We start from the raw sequence: 14,287 nt of genomic DNA on the forward strand, positions 1-14,287 counted from the left end.
CTGGGTTGGGAAACTGTGACTGTAGTTTGTTTTCTTATTTTTGCTTATCTTTTAAAATACTAATAACACCTTTGTAATCACACATTTTAATTTTAAGACTAAGTAGGTTAATATCTACCTAAACAGTAACTATCAAAATAGGGTCCTTTTGGTTGGAAGCAGTCTAGATGTCCAACATTAAGGGACTATTGAGTCAAGGTCTGGCACATCCATTCGATACAGTGTCATACAGTCATCAAAAATCACTATGAAGAATTCAATAGCATGAAAAATTCTAACAATATTATATTAACTTAAAAATAAAATGGGATGAAATAAAAATAATTTTTAAATGATGTTATTGCAGTGATAGGATTATGGTGATTATTATTTGCCAATTTCCTATAAAACCACTTTCTATAATGAAAGAAAATTACTTTAAAAAAATGAATATGGGCTTGATCGATTTACATATGATCTCGCTGTATTAAATACTATCTTTAACATGAATATTTGTATATTTTAGCCTTTCTATATATTTTGCTTCAAAATCTCCGTGGGATATGTAATGTGTCACTAATTCCACAAGGTGGCAATGTGAGAGTTACTAAACATCTTTGGACACTGCTGGGGTTACCCAGAGCATTGCATTATTCCTAACAGTGTTTGGTTTGGGATTTGATCTTTGATATACGTTGACACTGGCACTCACTTTAGGTTACAAAAATGTAACATATTTTATAGCTCTTGTTTTGACATTATTTAAAGATAATCCTCCTGACCACACATTTTCAGTTCCTCATTATTTCTTTGCTTTTTTTTTTTTTTTTAAGAGAGAGAGAATTTTTTAATATTTATTTTTTAGTTTTCGGCGGACACAACATCTTTGTTTGTATGTGGTGCTGAGGATCAAACCCAGGCCACATGCATGCCAGGCGAGCACGCTACCACTTGAGCCACATCCCCAGCCCACTTCTTTGCTTCTTAAATCTTTTTCCACTTTAAAAACTAACAATAATCAAATAATACCAACTGCTGTTTCTTGAATGCCTTTTAACAGTGAGTCATCATGCAGAGTTTTCTGTGTACATTACATCATGTAGTCTTGCAGATCAGGTATTACTCTTTCCATTTTGTGGATGAGAAAAGAGGCTAGAGAAGATTGATAATTTGTCAAAGTCATATTTATTATCTTCCACAGCCCAATTCAAACTCAATCTTCTTACATGAATTATTATATGGATAGATTGACAAATAAGTAAATAAATGAATAAGTAAATAAAATGACTATACAGAAATAAATGTACCATGCATGTCTGTGTTTGTCAGGATGAACCCAATTACTATGTATAACCATAAAGATCTAATATAAATAAATAAATGGATGGATGGATTTAGAAAATCACTTAATTCATTGTGGATAATAAAAATTAACAATCACAACAATAAAGTTAAAAATACAACCCAAAGGCAGATGTGGTGACAAACACCTATAATCCCAGTGGCTCATGAGGCTGAGGCAGGAGAAATGCAAACTCAAAGCCAGCGTCAGCAATTGAGCAAAACCCTTAGCAATTTAGCAAGACCCTGTCTTGAAAGAAAGAAAGAATGAGAGAGAGACAGAGAGAGCCCAAAATATACATGTAAAAAAATAGTCATTCTTTTTTTGTTTTTTAAGCTGTAGTTGGACAGCTAAAAAAAATAATTTATTTATTTTATTTATTTATTTTTATGTGGTGCTAAGGATTGAACCAGTGCTTCGCACATACTAGGCGAGCGCTCTACCAATGAGCCACAACCCCAGCCCCCCCAAAATAGTCATATTCTTATAATTGCTAAATAATAACTATTTTCATGCTCTGTCATAATTCCTTCATGTGTGTATCTGCCTAGTATCTCTTCCTTAATTCGGGAAATGCTAAACATAAAAAGTTAGAGGAAATAAAATATATTTAAAAATTTATATCTTCTGTTTCTTTAATAAACCTAATATGTGAAATTCCTCATGTTATTATTAAGAGTTTCTTGAAATCAGGACTCATAGATTTATAATATTTTTCATTAAAATGTTCTTTATTTTATTCAGTCATTCCCCTATTATTGAATTTAGCAATTTCTTCAAAAAATTAAGGGGTTGTTTCTGCTACAGTGATTATCCTTGTGTAGAAATCTTTGTTTATCTCTGTACCTCTTTTGTTAAGTATATGTTTCTGGAATCTAAATGACTTATTGGGTAAAAAGAAATTGACTTTTAGTGAGACTTATTTTTGTTATGATTTTTAACATGATTATTAATATGTTCATTTTTAAAAAACATAACAAACCCTCTTTTTCTTACTTCAAAAGCCTTGTTAACCCTCAAATCATTAAAATACTTTCCTATATTTTCTCTTATTTAAAATTTTTTTTCTTCTATTTATTTATTTATTTCAGGGGTGCTGGGTCTTGGACTCAGGGCCTCATACACACTAGGCAAGCCACTCTACCATTGAGCTGTATCCTCAGTTCAGCAAAGTTTTTCTTTTTAAAAAATAAGTTAAGAATTTATATTGTATTTTTAATAGTTTCGTTTCCCTTACTTTCACTTTCCTTATGTGTTATTAGCTGGAAATAATTGATCATATGATGAGTGAGGCCTAGTTATTAAGTAATTTTATCCCTTCCCCTGTTGATTTGTGGAGATGTTTTATCATATGGTATAGATTCTTAATATTCCAAGAAGTCTACCAATTAAGAGTTGGGGCTTTGTGATTGGCCACATCTGGGTTCAGATCCTGGCACTACTGTTTTTTTCCGGTTGTGAGCAAATTACTCAGTCCATTTCATCCTCAGTTTTTCCACCCATAAAAGGGTGATTTTAGGGTCAGTTCCATTGAAGGATGCATGTGGGACAGTTAGCAAGGAGTGAGCTGCCCAGGAAACATCACAGTGAGTATACATCAGCTGCTATGACAGTGACTATGATATTAATAAAGTTATTCTACAAATGGTGTAGAAAGCATTCACTTCAAATCTTTAGTGAATTACTTGGGAATATAATTGAAAACTAAAACAAAGCTGCATTCACACCTCCACAGGGTGGACCTCCGCTTAGTGCACTCACAGCTGAGTTATACACAACCACATCCACAGGGCACACAATTCACATCTTGCCTTGGAAGAAAGACCTGGAAGGATATTAAGGTCAGACTATCTCAAAACTTGGAAAGGTAGTAGTCTGCATTGATTTAATTTTTTGAACAATGATTATGTACATCAAGGGAAAACAAGATTTTCCATTGGAAAAAGTGCTCATCTTAACAAGGTTATGAGTCAGCATCCAAGATTTAGGGCTTATCAAAAATAGCAAAAACATCAGCACTTAAAGCTGCAAGTGCAGAGAGGACCTGAGGAACTGTTTCTTTCTTTTCCATTTTGTTTATTGTAATTTTAGATTGCACGTCATCATCTGTAAAGGCAATGCCCTGCATTCATTTACATTTTGAAATTTTACTTAGCAACTTTTGCCTCTTAGTTTCCAGATGAAATTTAGATTCCCTTCAAGCCTTCATAGTTGCCTACCTGCTGTCTCCACTTGGATTTCTAATACGGATGTCAGACATAATATTCCCAAGCAAACTCCACTCTCAGTAACTGGCCACCCTGCCTTCCCGTTTGCTGACAATGAAACCTTGTGTTCATCCTTAATCTTACTTTTTTCTCTCACACCCCTTATTCTGCCCATCGGGTAATGTAGTAGACTGTTTTTTTTTTTTCACAGAGATCCATAACCCAATCACTTCTCACTTCCTCCACTGCCTTCATCCTTTATCCCTTGCCTAAAAAAAATTCAACAGTCTAGTAATTTGTCATGTAGTACCAATTTTGTCCCATTACACATTATTCTCAACACAGGAGTCAGAGTGATCCTTTAAAACCCAAATGGGGTCTCATTACTCCTCTGCTCAGAACTCTCCAGCATCTCGCCACCTCACTGAGATCAAAATGCAAAGTCTCCACAGGGTCCATCTCCTACCCACCTGCCTATGACTGCTCTCAACTCATTCCCTGCCACTCTCCTTGCTCTAGCCATAGGATCACCTGGACCCTGGCTTTTCCATATTTGTACCAGGCATACCTCAGCCTGTGGTTTGCTTCCACAGATGTCTGCCCTCAGTTGTTTCAGAGCTCAGCACAAATGTAGCCCATCCCAGAGGTGTTCCCCGAACTACTTACAGAATTCAGTAACTCCATCACTACATTCCTGGTCTAGGCTAATATCCTTTGGTTTTCTACATTAGCACCTATTACCCTTTGATATATAAAACCACTTATTAACTATTGTTGCCTGTCAAAGAAGATTTCTGTGAAATAACGTAGAAGACTCTTCATTACATAAATTAATTATGGAAAAAAAATAATGTTTGAAATTATTATTCTTCCCATGGAGAACTTTGCTACCTTTAATTGTATTTAAGTCTTTTGTGTCCTCTAATGTGTATGAATCCTAATTATAGGTCTTGTCATGTGGAAATCAATGACAAAAACTTTTTCACTGAAGTTTTTCATAGTGTATTTAAAAACTGAGACGTAATTCACCATTCTAACGTGAACAACTTGTATTTTTTGGCACATTCACAAAGCTATGCAACCATGACCCCACACTCCATAACATTCGCACCCCAAAAAAAGTAACCCTATGCCTTTTAGTGGCCAATGCCTATTTCCCTTACCCAGTACCTGGCAACTGCTAATCCTCCTTATTTCTCTATAAATTTGCCTATTCTGAACATTTCATGAAAATCGAATTACATAGCGCATAAACTGTTTTTCTGCCTGTTTTCTTTCAGTTAGCATAATGTTTTCAAAGTTCAACCATATTGTAGTTGCAATGGTTTGAATGGTTTGAGTGTATCCCCCAAGGGTTCATATGTTGAAAACTAATCCCCATTGTGAGAGATAAAGAGGAGAGGTGATCTGACTATGATGTTTGGAGATGGGGCCTTTGGGAGGTGATTAGGATCAGAAAAGTAGTCAGGATGGAGCCCCCATGATTAAATATCAGGGGCCTTGTAAGCAAAGAGAAACCAGAGAAGACAAAACACATATAGACACTCTCTGTCTCTTGCCACGTGATGTCGTGGACTGACAGCAGCCATCACCAGATGTGGTCCTTCAACCTGGACCTCCAGAACCATGAGCCAAAATAAAACTCCTTTCATGAAAACATATTCAGTCTGTGGTATTGTGTTATTGGCAACAAAAAAACAGACGAATACAGTAGTATATACCAGTAGTCTATTCTTCTTTATGGCTGAATAATAATCCACTGCATGATACACCATATTTTGTATTTTTATTCATTAGTTGGTGGATACTTCAAGTTGTTTGCATCATTTAGCTATTATGGATAATAATACTGTGAACATTCATGTGTAAGTTTTGGTGAGATGTGTGATTTTAGTTCTCTTGGGGACATATCTAAGAGTAGAATTGCTAGGTTAGATGTAACTCTATGTTTAACCTTTTGAGGAACTGCCAAATTGTTTTACACAGCAGCTGCAAATAGCAATGGTAGGATTTCAATTTCTCTATGTCCTTGACAACTTGTATTATTTCCCATCTTTTCTATCATGTCCTCTCTAGTAGTTATGAAGTAGTATTTCATTGTGGCTTTGGTTGGCATTTTCCTAATAACCAATGATATTAAGTACCTTGTCATATATTTATTAACTGTTCTTTGGATAAATGTCTATTCAAGACCTTTTGTTGTTGTTTTTTTAATTGGGTTGTCTTCTTCTTGTTGAGTGTAAATATTCTTTACATATTCTGTATTCTGGACACTACACCCTTAACAGATATATGATTTGCAAGTATTCTCTCCCATTTTGTGGGTTATCTTTTTTTTCTTTCAATAGTGTTCTTTGAAGCATGAAAGTTTTTTAAATTTTGATTAAGTCAAATTATTTATCTTTTCCTGGGGTGCTTACGCCTTTGTTGTCATATCTAAGAAAACATTGTTCAATCCAAGGTCATGAAGCTTTAGCCCTAAATTTTCTTCGGAGAGTTTTATTGTTTTAGTCTGGGAATTTATGTCTTTGATCTTTTTGAGCTAATTTTATGTATGGTGTATATAAAGTGAGGTAGGTACCCAACTTTCTTCTTTTGCATGTAAATATCCAGTTGTCCCATTACCCTTTATTGAAAGATTTTTTTTTTCCTCCATTCAATAGTCTTGACACCCTTGTCAAGGTCAAAACCAATTGACCACAGATGAATGGGTTTATTTCTGGACTCACAGTTCTATTTCATTGCTTTATATTTATTATCTGGGTTCTTGAATAAGTGTATTTTACTCTCTAACAAGCTCCAAAATTATACTCTTACATCAGTTCATGCTTGTTTCTTGTATACTGGTATGGGGAGGAGATTGAGGACTATAAGGGGTTTGCACCTGAAAAGAAGATGGAGCTCTAAAACACTCTTTAAATACAAGCCCAAATTCAAGTCCATTGAGCTTGACTAAAAGAATTCAAAACCTAGTAATTTTAGGGTGGGAATAACTCCATAGACCCATCTCATCACCCTTAAATTCATCTGAGGAGATATTATTGAATGCTGTCTTTCTGTTCTGCTTTGTAGAAGGTTAGAGGTGGGGAATTGCATAAAACTTACCTAAATTGCAGAAGACTTACCTGTCTGTGATGCACAAAATAAAGGATTTAAGGATTTTTATTTCCTTGCATACTTATAACATAAACAATTTGCAACAAGTCACCAAAATAGTAAACTGATTATATGAAATTACTTTTTTTAAGAGGTCCAGAACAACAGTGGCTCTAGTTTTGGAATGGTTAATTTACAGCCCTTCTCTTTGTCAATAATTAACTAGTAGGCCAACGATCTCTGTAGGCCACACCTTGTTAAAGATAATAAACATTATTGGTGTATAATAAAATGCTGTCTTTCTGTTCTGCTTTGTAGAAGGTTAGAGGTGGGGAATTGCTTAAAACTTACCTAAAGTGCAGACTTACCTACAATGACATTAGATTGTTAACAAGCAGGCTATAACAAGGGGTACGAAAACAAATTATTTTCTGGATTGAAAACTGTCTTTCTGTCTTTAGAGACCAAAGCTATGTTGACAAATGGGCTTCTGTAACAACCCAAGATTGATATCTTTCTTCCCGTATATGGTACCAGAGAGCCTGAAATAGCCATAGTTTTTATGTTTTTACTGTGTTTAAGCTATAACTAAACTTTAAAAAGCATTTTTTAAAAAGCATTTTTAAAAAATCATTTTCTAGCTACCATACCCCTATTCTGTACAGTCAGGCAAATACCATTTGTCATCTTCAGCAGACTAGAGAATATTCTCTAAAGAGGATAAAGCAGGACTTGGGGAGGCATCAGAAATAGGGGACCATATTACGTCAAGGGGATTAAGTGGAAGCCTGAAAGTAGAAGAGGCCTTCTCCCCACTCCTACTTCCCCGAAGTCTAGCAATGATACCTTTACCCATTGAGTGGGAGATTAGGAAATCATTCTCTGGAGAATCTGACTAGCCCAAGAAAACACCAAAATAGGTGTATGGGGTAGGGCGGGGGCTCCAACTAAGACTCAGTCATGTCACCTGTAGGGAACTATTTCAATGACCAAATTTACCAACAAATAAAAAACTTCCAGTTAATTTTAGTGGTCCTATTCTTAAATAAAAACGACCAGATCCTTGAGGCAAGTCTCTACTACGAAAGACCAAAACAAAGAAGAAAAGAAGAATAAGACAACTTGGGGGAAATAGATTGCAAGGTAAAGAAAATGTTTTTAAAAATTATTAATTCCACTCGAGGGAAAATACTTGGCTATTTGAGAGGAATTTTATGAAAACAAAAAGGAGCTCTCAAAAATTAAAAATGAGGGACTGGAGCTGTAGCTCAGTGGTAGAGCGCTTGCCTAGCAGGTGTGAGGCACTGGGTTCCATCTTCAGCACCATATAAAAATAAATAAGTGAACTTAAGGTGTTGAGTTCATCTACAATTCAAAAATTAAAAAGGAAAAAAAATGTAAAGCTCATGAGAAGGTTTGGAAGATGAATTTGATGAAATGTCTCAGATGAAGTTGAAGATCCATTCCAAGTAATTCACCATCAAAACAAGGAGGAGGGGCATGAAGAGGTGGAGGATATAAGAGGCAGCACAGGAGAAGCAAGAAGAGAGGAAATGGGAGAATCTAGGAGACGTAATTCAGGAAAAGGGAAGCTTTCATAAATGAAAGACATGAACTTCTAGATTAAAAATGGCCACTGATGAGGCCCTGGGTTCAATCCTCAGCACCACATAAAAATAAATAAAGATATTGTGTCCAACTACAACTAAAAAATAGATATTAAAAAAAAAAGCCTGGGGCTGGGCTCAAGCGGTAACGCGCTCACCTGGCATTCGCGGGGCACTGGGTTCAATCCTCAGCACCACATAAAAATAGAGATGTTGTGTCCACCGAAAACTGAAAAATAAATATTAAAAAATTCTCTCTCTCTCTCTCTTTCTCTCCTCTCTCTCTCTCTCTCTCTCTCTCTCTCTCTCTCTCTCTTTAAAAAAAAATGCCTACTGATTGCCTAGATGAATAGGTGAATATAGACCCATACCAATTGTGTCATCAAGTTATCTCGAAACACCTGGGCAAACCTTCCAGGAAGACAGAGACAGTGAGAAGGGTGATGGTGCTGTGTGAGTAGGGGATGTTACATACAAAAAAGTATCAAGAGTCAGAATGACATCGGCCTTCTCAAAAGAGTCCTGGGATGTTGCCTTCACATTTCTGAAGGGACATAATTTCCATCACAGAATTCTCTGTCTATCCAAGCTATGCAATACATGCGAGGGTAGGACAAAGACATTTCAGATATGCAAAGGCTTTCCATGGAATTGTACCAGTCATGCCAAGATCACAATCAAAGAAAACTGATCGATGTTTTCTGTTTGTTTGTTTTTTAATCAAAAGGTGGCCAAGAAAGAGTAAGTAACCAAAAAAAGTAGGACACATTAAAAATAATACATGAGGGCTGGGGATGTGGCTCAAGCGGTAGCGCGCTCGCCTGGCATGCGTGCGGCCCGGGTTCGATCCTCAGCACCACATACCAACAAAGATGTTGTGTCTGCCGAGAACTAAAAAATAAATATTAAAAATAATAATAATAATAATAATACATGAGAATAAGAATTCAAAGCCATTGAAGTTCACTTTTTCTTCAAATATGTCATGAATATCTACTTTCCCTCCATTAAATGCTGAGTGTACAGTGGTGAGGAAAAAAAAGACACTTATCTTTGCCCTCATACAGCACATTAGTGAAATGTTTAAATGATTATACATACACTTAATGGAATATTATGTGAACACTAAAAATACACTGAAAATACAAATGTAGGATAGGTTTACAGGATAATGTGAGGCAAATAGAATGCATAGTATAGCCAAACATGAACAAGAAGTCATAAAATTGAAAATAAGTGTGGTGAGGATGGTACACTTATGAATACATTTTTTTCTTTTTTCAAAAAGCCCTTGGATTTTGTATTGTGTTTTCAAATACTTGGTGGAAGCATCAAAACATAGAATTGATGAAAGTCCTACATTGCCTGTTTAAAATTTTATACCAAGCATTTCATTTGGAAAAAGATGTTGCCACTTTGAAAAATATGTAAATTTTTCTGAAAGCTGTGTAACTCTTCATCCTTTACAGGAACTTATATTTGATTCTTCACTTCTGGTAGGAGAAACAGGATCCCTTGGTGAGATGAACTTATTCTAGCCATGCAGAGAAACAGGCGGATATGAGAAGGCATGCAGATCCAGAATCAGAGGCTAGAAAAGCCGATTAGACCTCATCTGTTAATTAGCTCTCTGAATCTCTAAGCAGGTGAATAAAATGCCTGCCTGTGACCAGACCAGAGAAAAGTAGCTGGCAGTATGAAGGCAGTTGATGCCATAGTTCCCAGAGGGTGCATTTTACTATTCCTGGCCCCTGAGGTATGAATCATGCCTGAAGGGATGTTACTGAAGTACTTTCCTTAGGTAGTTAGTGAACGCTCATTTTAGCGCTGCGTGTTTGTGTCAAATAGGAGATTCCAGGAATCTCCATATGAGTTGCTGTGTACAGAAGTCTTTTATACTCTATAGGAAATAAAAGTGTCTTGGACCGGCTCATTAGATGTAGCCTTGGACTTTGAGTCCAGGAAGAGACTTTGAACTCTCAAAGAGACTGACCCAAAGAAAACTCAGGAATCCTGGAAATGAGTGTTCTAATCATTCCTTGGGATGAGCTGGAGTATGTTGTGAATTTTTTCATGTTCAAGGGAAGAGGAAAAGATAGAGCATCAAAGTGTCTTATTTTTAAGTGTAGCATTTGGTTTTTTACATATTTTTAAATTTGAAAATAGGAAAGCTAGATGTAATATGGTCTTCTGGATGGGAGCCTGAAACAGAAAAGGACATGGTGGAAAACTGACGAAATCTGAATAAAGTATGGAACTCAGTTAACAGCTCTCCAACACTGTTGGTCCACTAGTTGTCTTAGTGATGTCAAAAGTTAACAGCAGGGGTAACCATGTGTAGGGTACATGGGAGCTTTCTATATTATCTTTGTAAATTTTCTGCAAGCCTGAAACTACTCTAAAATAAAAGTTAATTTAAATTAAAAAAAAAGAATAAAGAACTTTTATCTCAATCTCAGTCAAATCACAACTTTGGCATAAGCCTAGAGTCCAGCCGTGTGACCCTAACTAAGCAACAACCAGTATTGAATGTCAGTCTAATTATAGGACCTGTTATTTTCAATGGTCAGGGGGAATAAGAATCATAAAAGTTGAAACTGCAAGTCAAAATATGTAAAATTATCAAACATAAAACTAATAACATAGCACCATTTAGATGAGGTATTGTAGAAAATAGGAAATCATTGTAATGTCCCTGGTGAGGAACTGATATAGTAAAAGCAATGGGTTAGGGATTGATTCTATCTGCAGTTTGCCAAATGGAATGATGTTGGAAAGAAATCTGAGGTAGGAGGATCAGCAAAGAGGCAGTACGTGGAATTTAAAAATAAAATTTCAACATTAACCCTGAATAAACAGAGCCTGTTATGGAGACGGATGCCTCTGGAGATTTTAGCCTGACATCATTAGATAATTGAATCACTGAACTACTTCATATTCTCTTGTTCCACGTCTGAGCTCTCCTGGCACTGCCTGGTCAGAACTATCTGGTCACCTCTTGTCCTGCAGTGGCCCCATGCTTACTTGAAAGTCAAGCTGAGTCTACACTTCTTTCATTGTTAACCCATCCTAATGAGTTTTTTAACAAGTTATTAAAAAAAGAAAATTATCATGAAAAGAAAATTATCTCAAGTTTATAGAAAAGCTGTTAAATAAGAATGGTTCACAGAACACCAGGTGATATAGAGTCACACCTATTGTTAGACATTCATTTTCTTTCATTTGCATCTTCTTTTCCCATCTCTCTCTGCCTACCCCTCCCCCACTTTTAAATCCCTTGAGCAGAATGTACATACATCGTGGCCCTTCCGTTCTAAATACTTCAGTGTGTATTTCCTAAGATTCAGGATATCCTTCTGCAAAACCACAGAATCATTATTATCTTCAGTTAGTTTACTCAGTCACTGTTCCATGAATTGACCTTAACTATGGGAACACCCATTATCCTGGTTTGACTTGTCCCACGGCTAACTGAATTACAGGAGTGAAAAACCCAGAGTTTTGTTTGGACTTCAGGTTTGGGTCTTTGAGAGTACCACAGAATCTTCAGAATAGCTTCAAATTTGATTCATGGTTCAGCCTCTAAAAATCTCTTTGTTAAAGAATAATGCTGATACCAATACTGATGAACCCGGCGCTAGCATTCCTTACCACGTATCAGGCATTGTTCTAAGCACTTTGTATTTATTAATGCATTTAATCCTTAAAGGAACATACCATGATTATCTTCGTTTTATACTTGGGGAAGTGTAGGCACAGATGTTAAATACCTTGACCACCATTACACAGCTGATAAGGAAGTAGTATCAAGCCTTGAACCCAGGCTCTCTCAGATATTCCTTTTATTTATTAATCGGGGCATGTATGTGTGTATGTGTATGCATTTAGCCTTCTTACATTTCGTAATGTCTAAAGATTATCCCACGTTATTTCTGGTTACTGATTGATTCTCATTGTCATGTCCCCCTAGGAGAGAAGCATTCATTTGCTTGATGTGTTTGTTTTCAGCTAAAGAGAAGATGACTGGGTTCATGAGACCGGAAGAATGAACTCAGAGGAGGCTGTCTACATTGGGTTCTCCCACTCAGCAGCTGTGGAGCGTCTGAGGATGAAGAGCAGGATCTTATTACTTGAACAGAGGCATGCGACAAGGTTCCCCAGCCATGAACAGCCAAGTGGATTTGCTGCAGTGGGGGCAGTCTAATAAATGATTAACCAGAAGCTTTGGTAATAATCTGCCTTGCAGCAGTGTCTTCAAACTTCTCTTCTAATCTTGTGCATGTTTAGAGATTCCATTCTAGATTCCACTAGATTCCATCTAGTGCCAGTACTGCTACAGTCTGCATCTGCAAGGGAATTCTCTTGGTGCAGGCTGGGTCTGTCCTCTTTGACTCTACTATTTATAGAGCTGATGTGGGTTAACAGCTATTATTTATTCAGGGCCTTTTCCAGGCCAAGCATTAGGATGAGTGCACTACATACATTTAGTCCTTACAACAGCTCTGTAAATTTGTGCCTATTATTTTCATTTTGCCCATAAGGAACGGGAGGCTCAGAGAGTTCGTGTGCTATGGTGAGATCACAAGGTTGCCAGGGTTAGTATTCAAATCAAGGCTCCTACACTTTAACACTCTGCTTTACTCATTATTGTTTCAGAGAAAATTACTCTACAATACCATCACAGGTATCACTTCCTCTCTGAGTAAGGGTGGGGATGGTGATGTATATATGTGGGAAGTGTCTTCAGGGGAGCATCAGTGAGACCGTAGAGGTGCACAAGAATCACAGAGGGATATTCTAAACAAAATAATTCTTAATGTTCTTTTATGGCCTGAGTCAAATCCAGCCCCCAATCTATTTTTGTAAATAAAGTTTTATGGGAACACAGCCACACCCAATCCTTTATATACTGCCTATGGCTACTGTCTTCTCTAGTGGCAGAGTTGCATAATTGTAACAAGAGACCATGAATAAAATATTTACTATATGGCCCTTTCAGAAAAACTTTACCAATTCCCAATTTAATGATTTCGGAAGAAAGTCATCCATTTTCATTAAGACCTTTTTCTTATTTTTTTTCCATTTGACTGAAAACTATTTAAAAATTTATAACGCTTAGATAATCCCTATATTCTAATGGATGTGGTGGTAGTGGTGGTGGAGTGGGGGTTGTGAGCTATAAGGATCTAACTAGGGAAAGGAAGGGGCTAGGGAGAGACCTGGGCCTCCTGGTCCCCCTAAACTCTTCACCCCAGACTCCTCCCACTCACTTCCTTCCTATTCCTCCTGCCAAATTGTGTCCTAAAATAACTTTTGGTTCATAAACATGTAAGTGGCTTCCCACATACTACTTACTCAAATCCCAGCGCCTTGGTCAGGAATTCAAAGACCATGACAGTCTGATCTCTACTAATCTCTTTTCTCAACCCCCTCTCCCCGCCCCTTTTCTTTTTAACCATGAGGAAATCATGCCAAATTAATTTAAATTTAATATGTAAATTTATATATTTCAAAGCCGACTTGTCATCGATTCACTTTTATGAAAAACAGAAGAATAAATACAAATACATGCTTACAGGTGTTTGTCCTAGTCTGTTTAAGCTGCTATGACATGATATCATAGACCATGTAGTAAATAAACAACAGAAGCTTATTTCTCGAAGTTCTGGACACCTGGAAGAGCTAGATCAAAGGGCTGGCAGCAGATTCAGTGTCTGGTCAGGTCCTGTTCTCTGATTCATAGACAGTACCTTCTTATTGCATCCTCACGTGCTGGAGAGAGCCAGGGTCCTCCTGAGGCTTCCTTTCTTTCCATCCCATTCTTCAGAGCTCCACCCCCATGACCTAATCACCTCACAAAGGCTCTTAATAGCGTCATTTTGTGGGTTAGGATTTCAACAACTGAATTTTGACGTAAATATTCAGACCGTAGCAATGCTATATTTGATACCATGAAACTAAGCTTAGATTTCACACCTGATACCTGATCTTAGCCAAAAGAACAATTATGAATGTATTAATCAGTTTCTACAGATGTTGTCCATTGTATTTTTTAA

General features: G+C 36.7%; 1 protein-coding gene across 1 annotated transcript in view; it reads left to right on the plus strand.

Annotated features, from left to right (window-relative positions):
• Nucleotides 1-13,806, plus strand: part of Slc44a1 (solute carrier family 44 member 1) — a 184,141-nt gene extending 170,335 nt beyond the window's left edge. The window contains exon 16 of the mRNA XM_040286123.2: nucleotides 12,240-13,806. Coding sequence (XP_040142057.1) covers nucleotides 12,240-12,254 — 15 coding nt within the window. The 3' untranslated portion in view covers nucleotides 12,255-13,806. The remainder of the gene's footprint in view (nucleotides 1-12,239) is intronic.
• Nucleotides 13,807-14,287: the final 481 nt, after the last annotated feature.

This window comes from Ictidomys tridecemlineatus, chromosome 4, assembly GCF_052094955.1.
Source record: "Ictidomys tridecemlineatus isolate mIctTri1 chromosome 4, mIctTri1.hap1, whole genome shotgun sequence".
In the NCBI taxonomy this organism is placed as follows: domain Eukaryota; kingdom Metazoa; phylum Chordata; class Mammalia; order Rodentia; family Sciuridae; genus Ictidomys; species Ictidomys tridecemlineatus.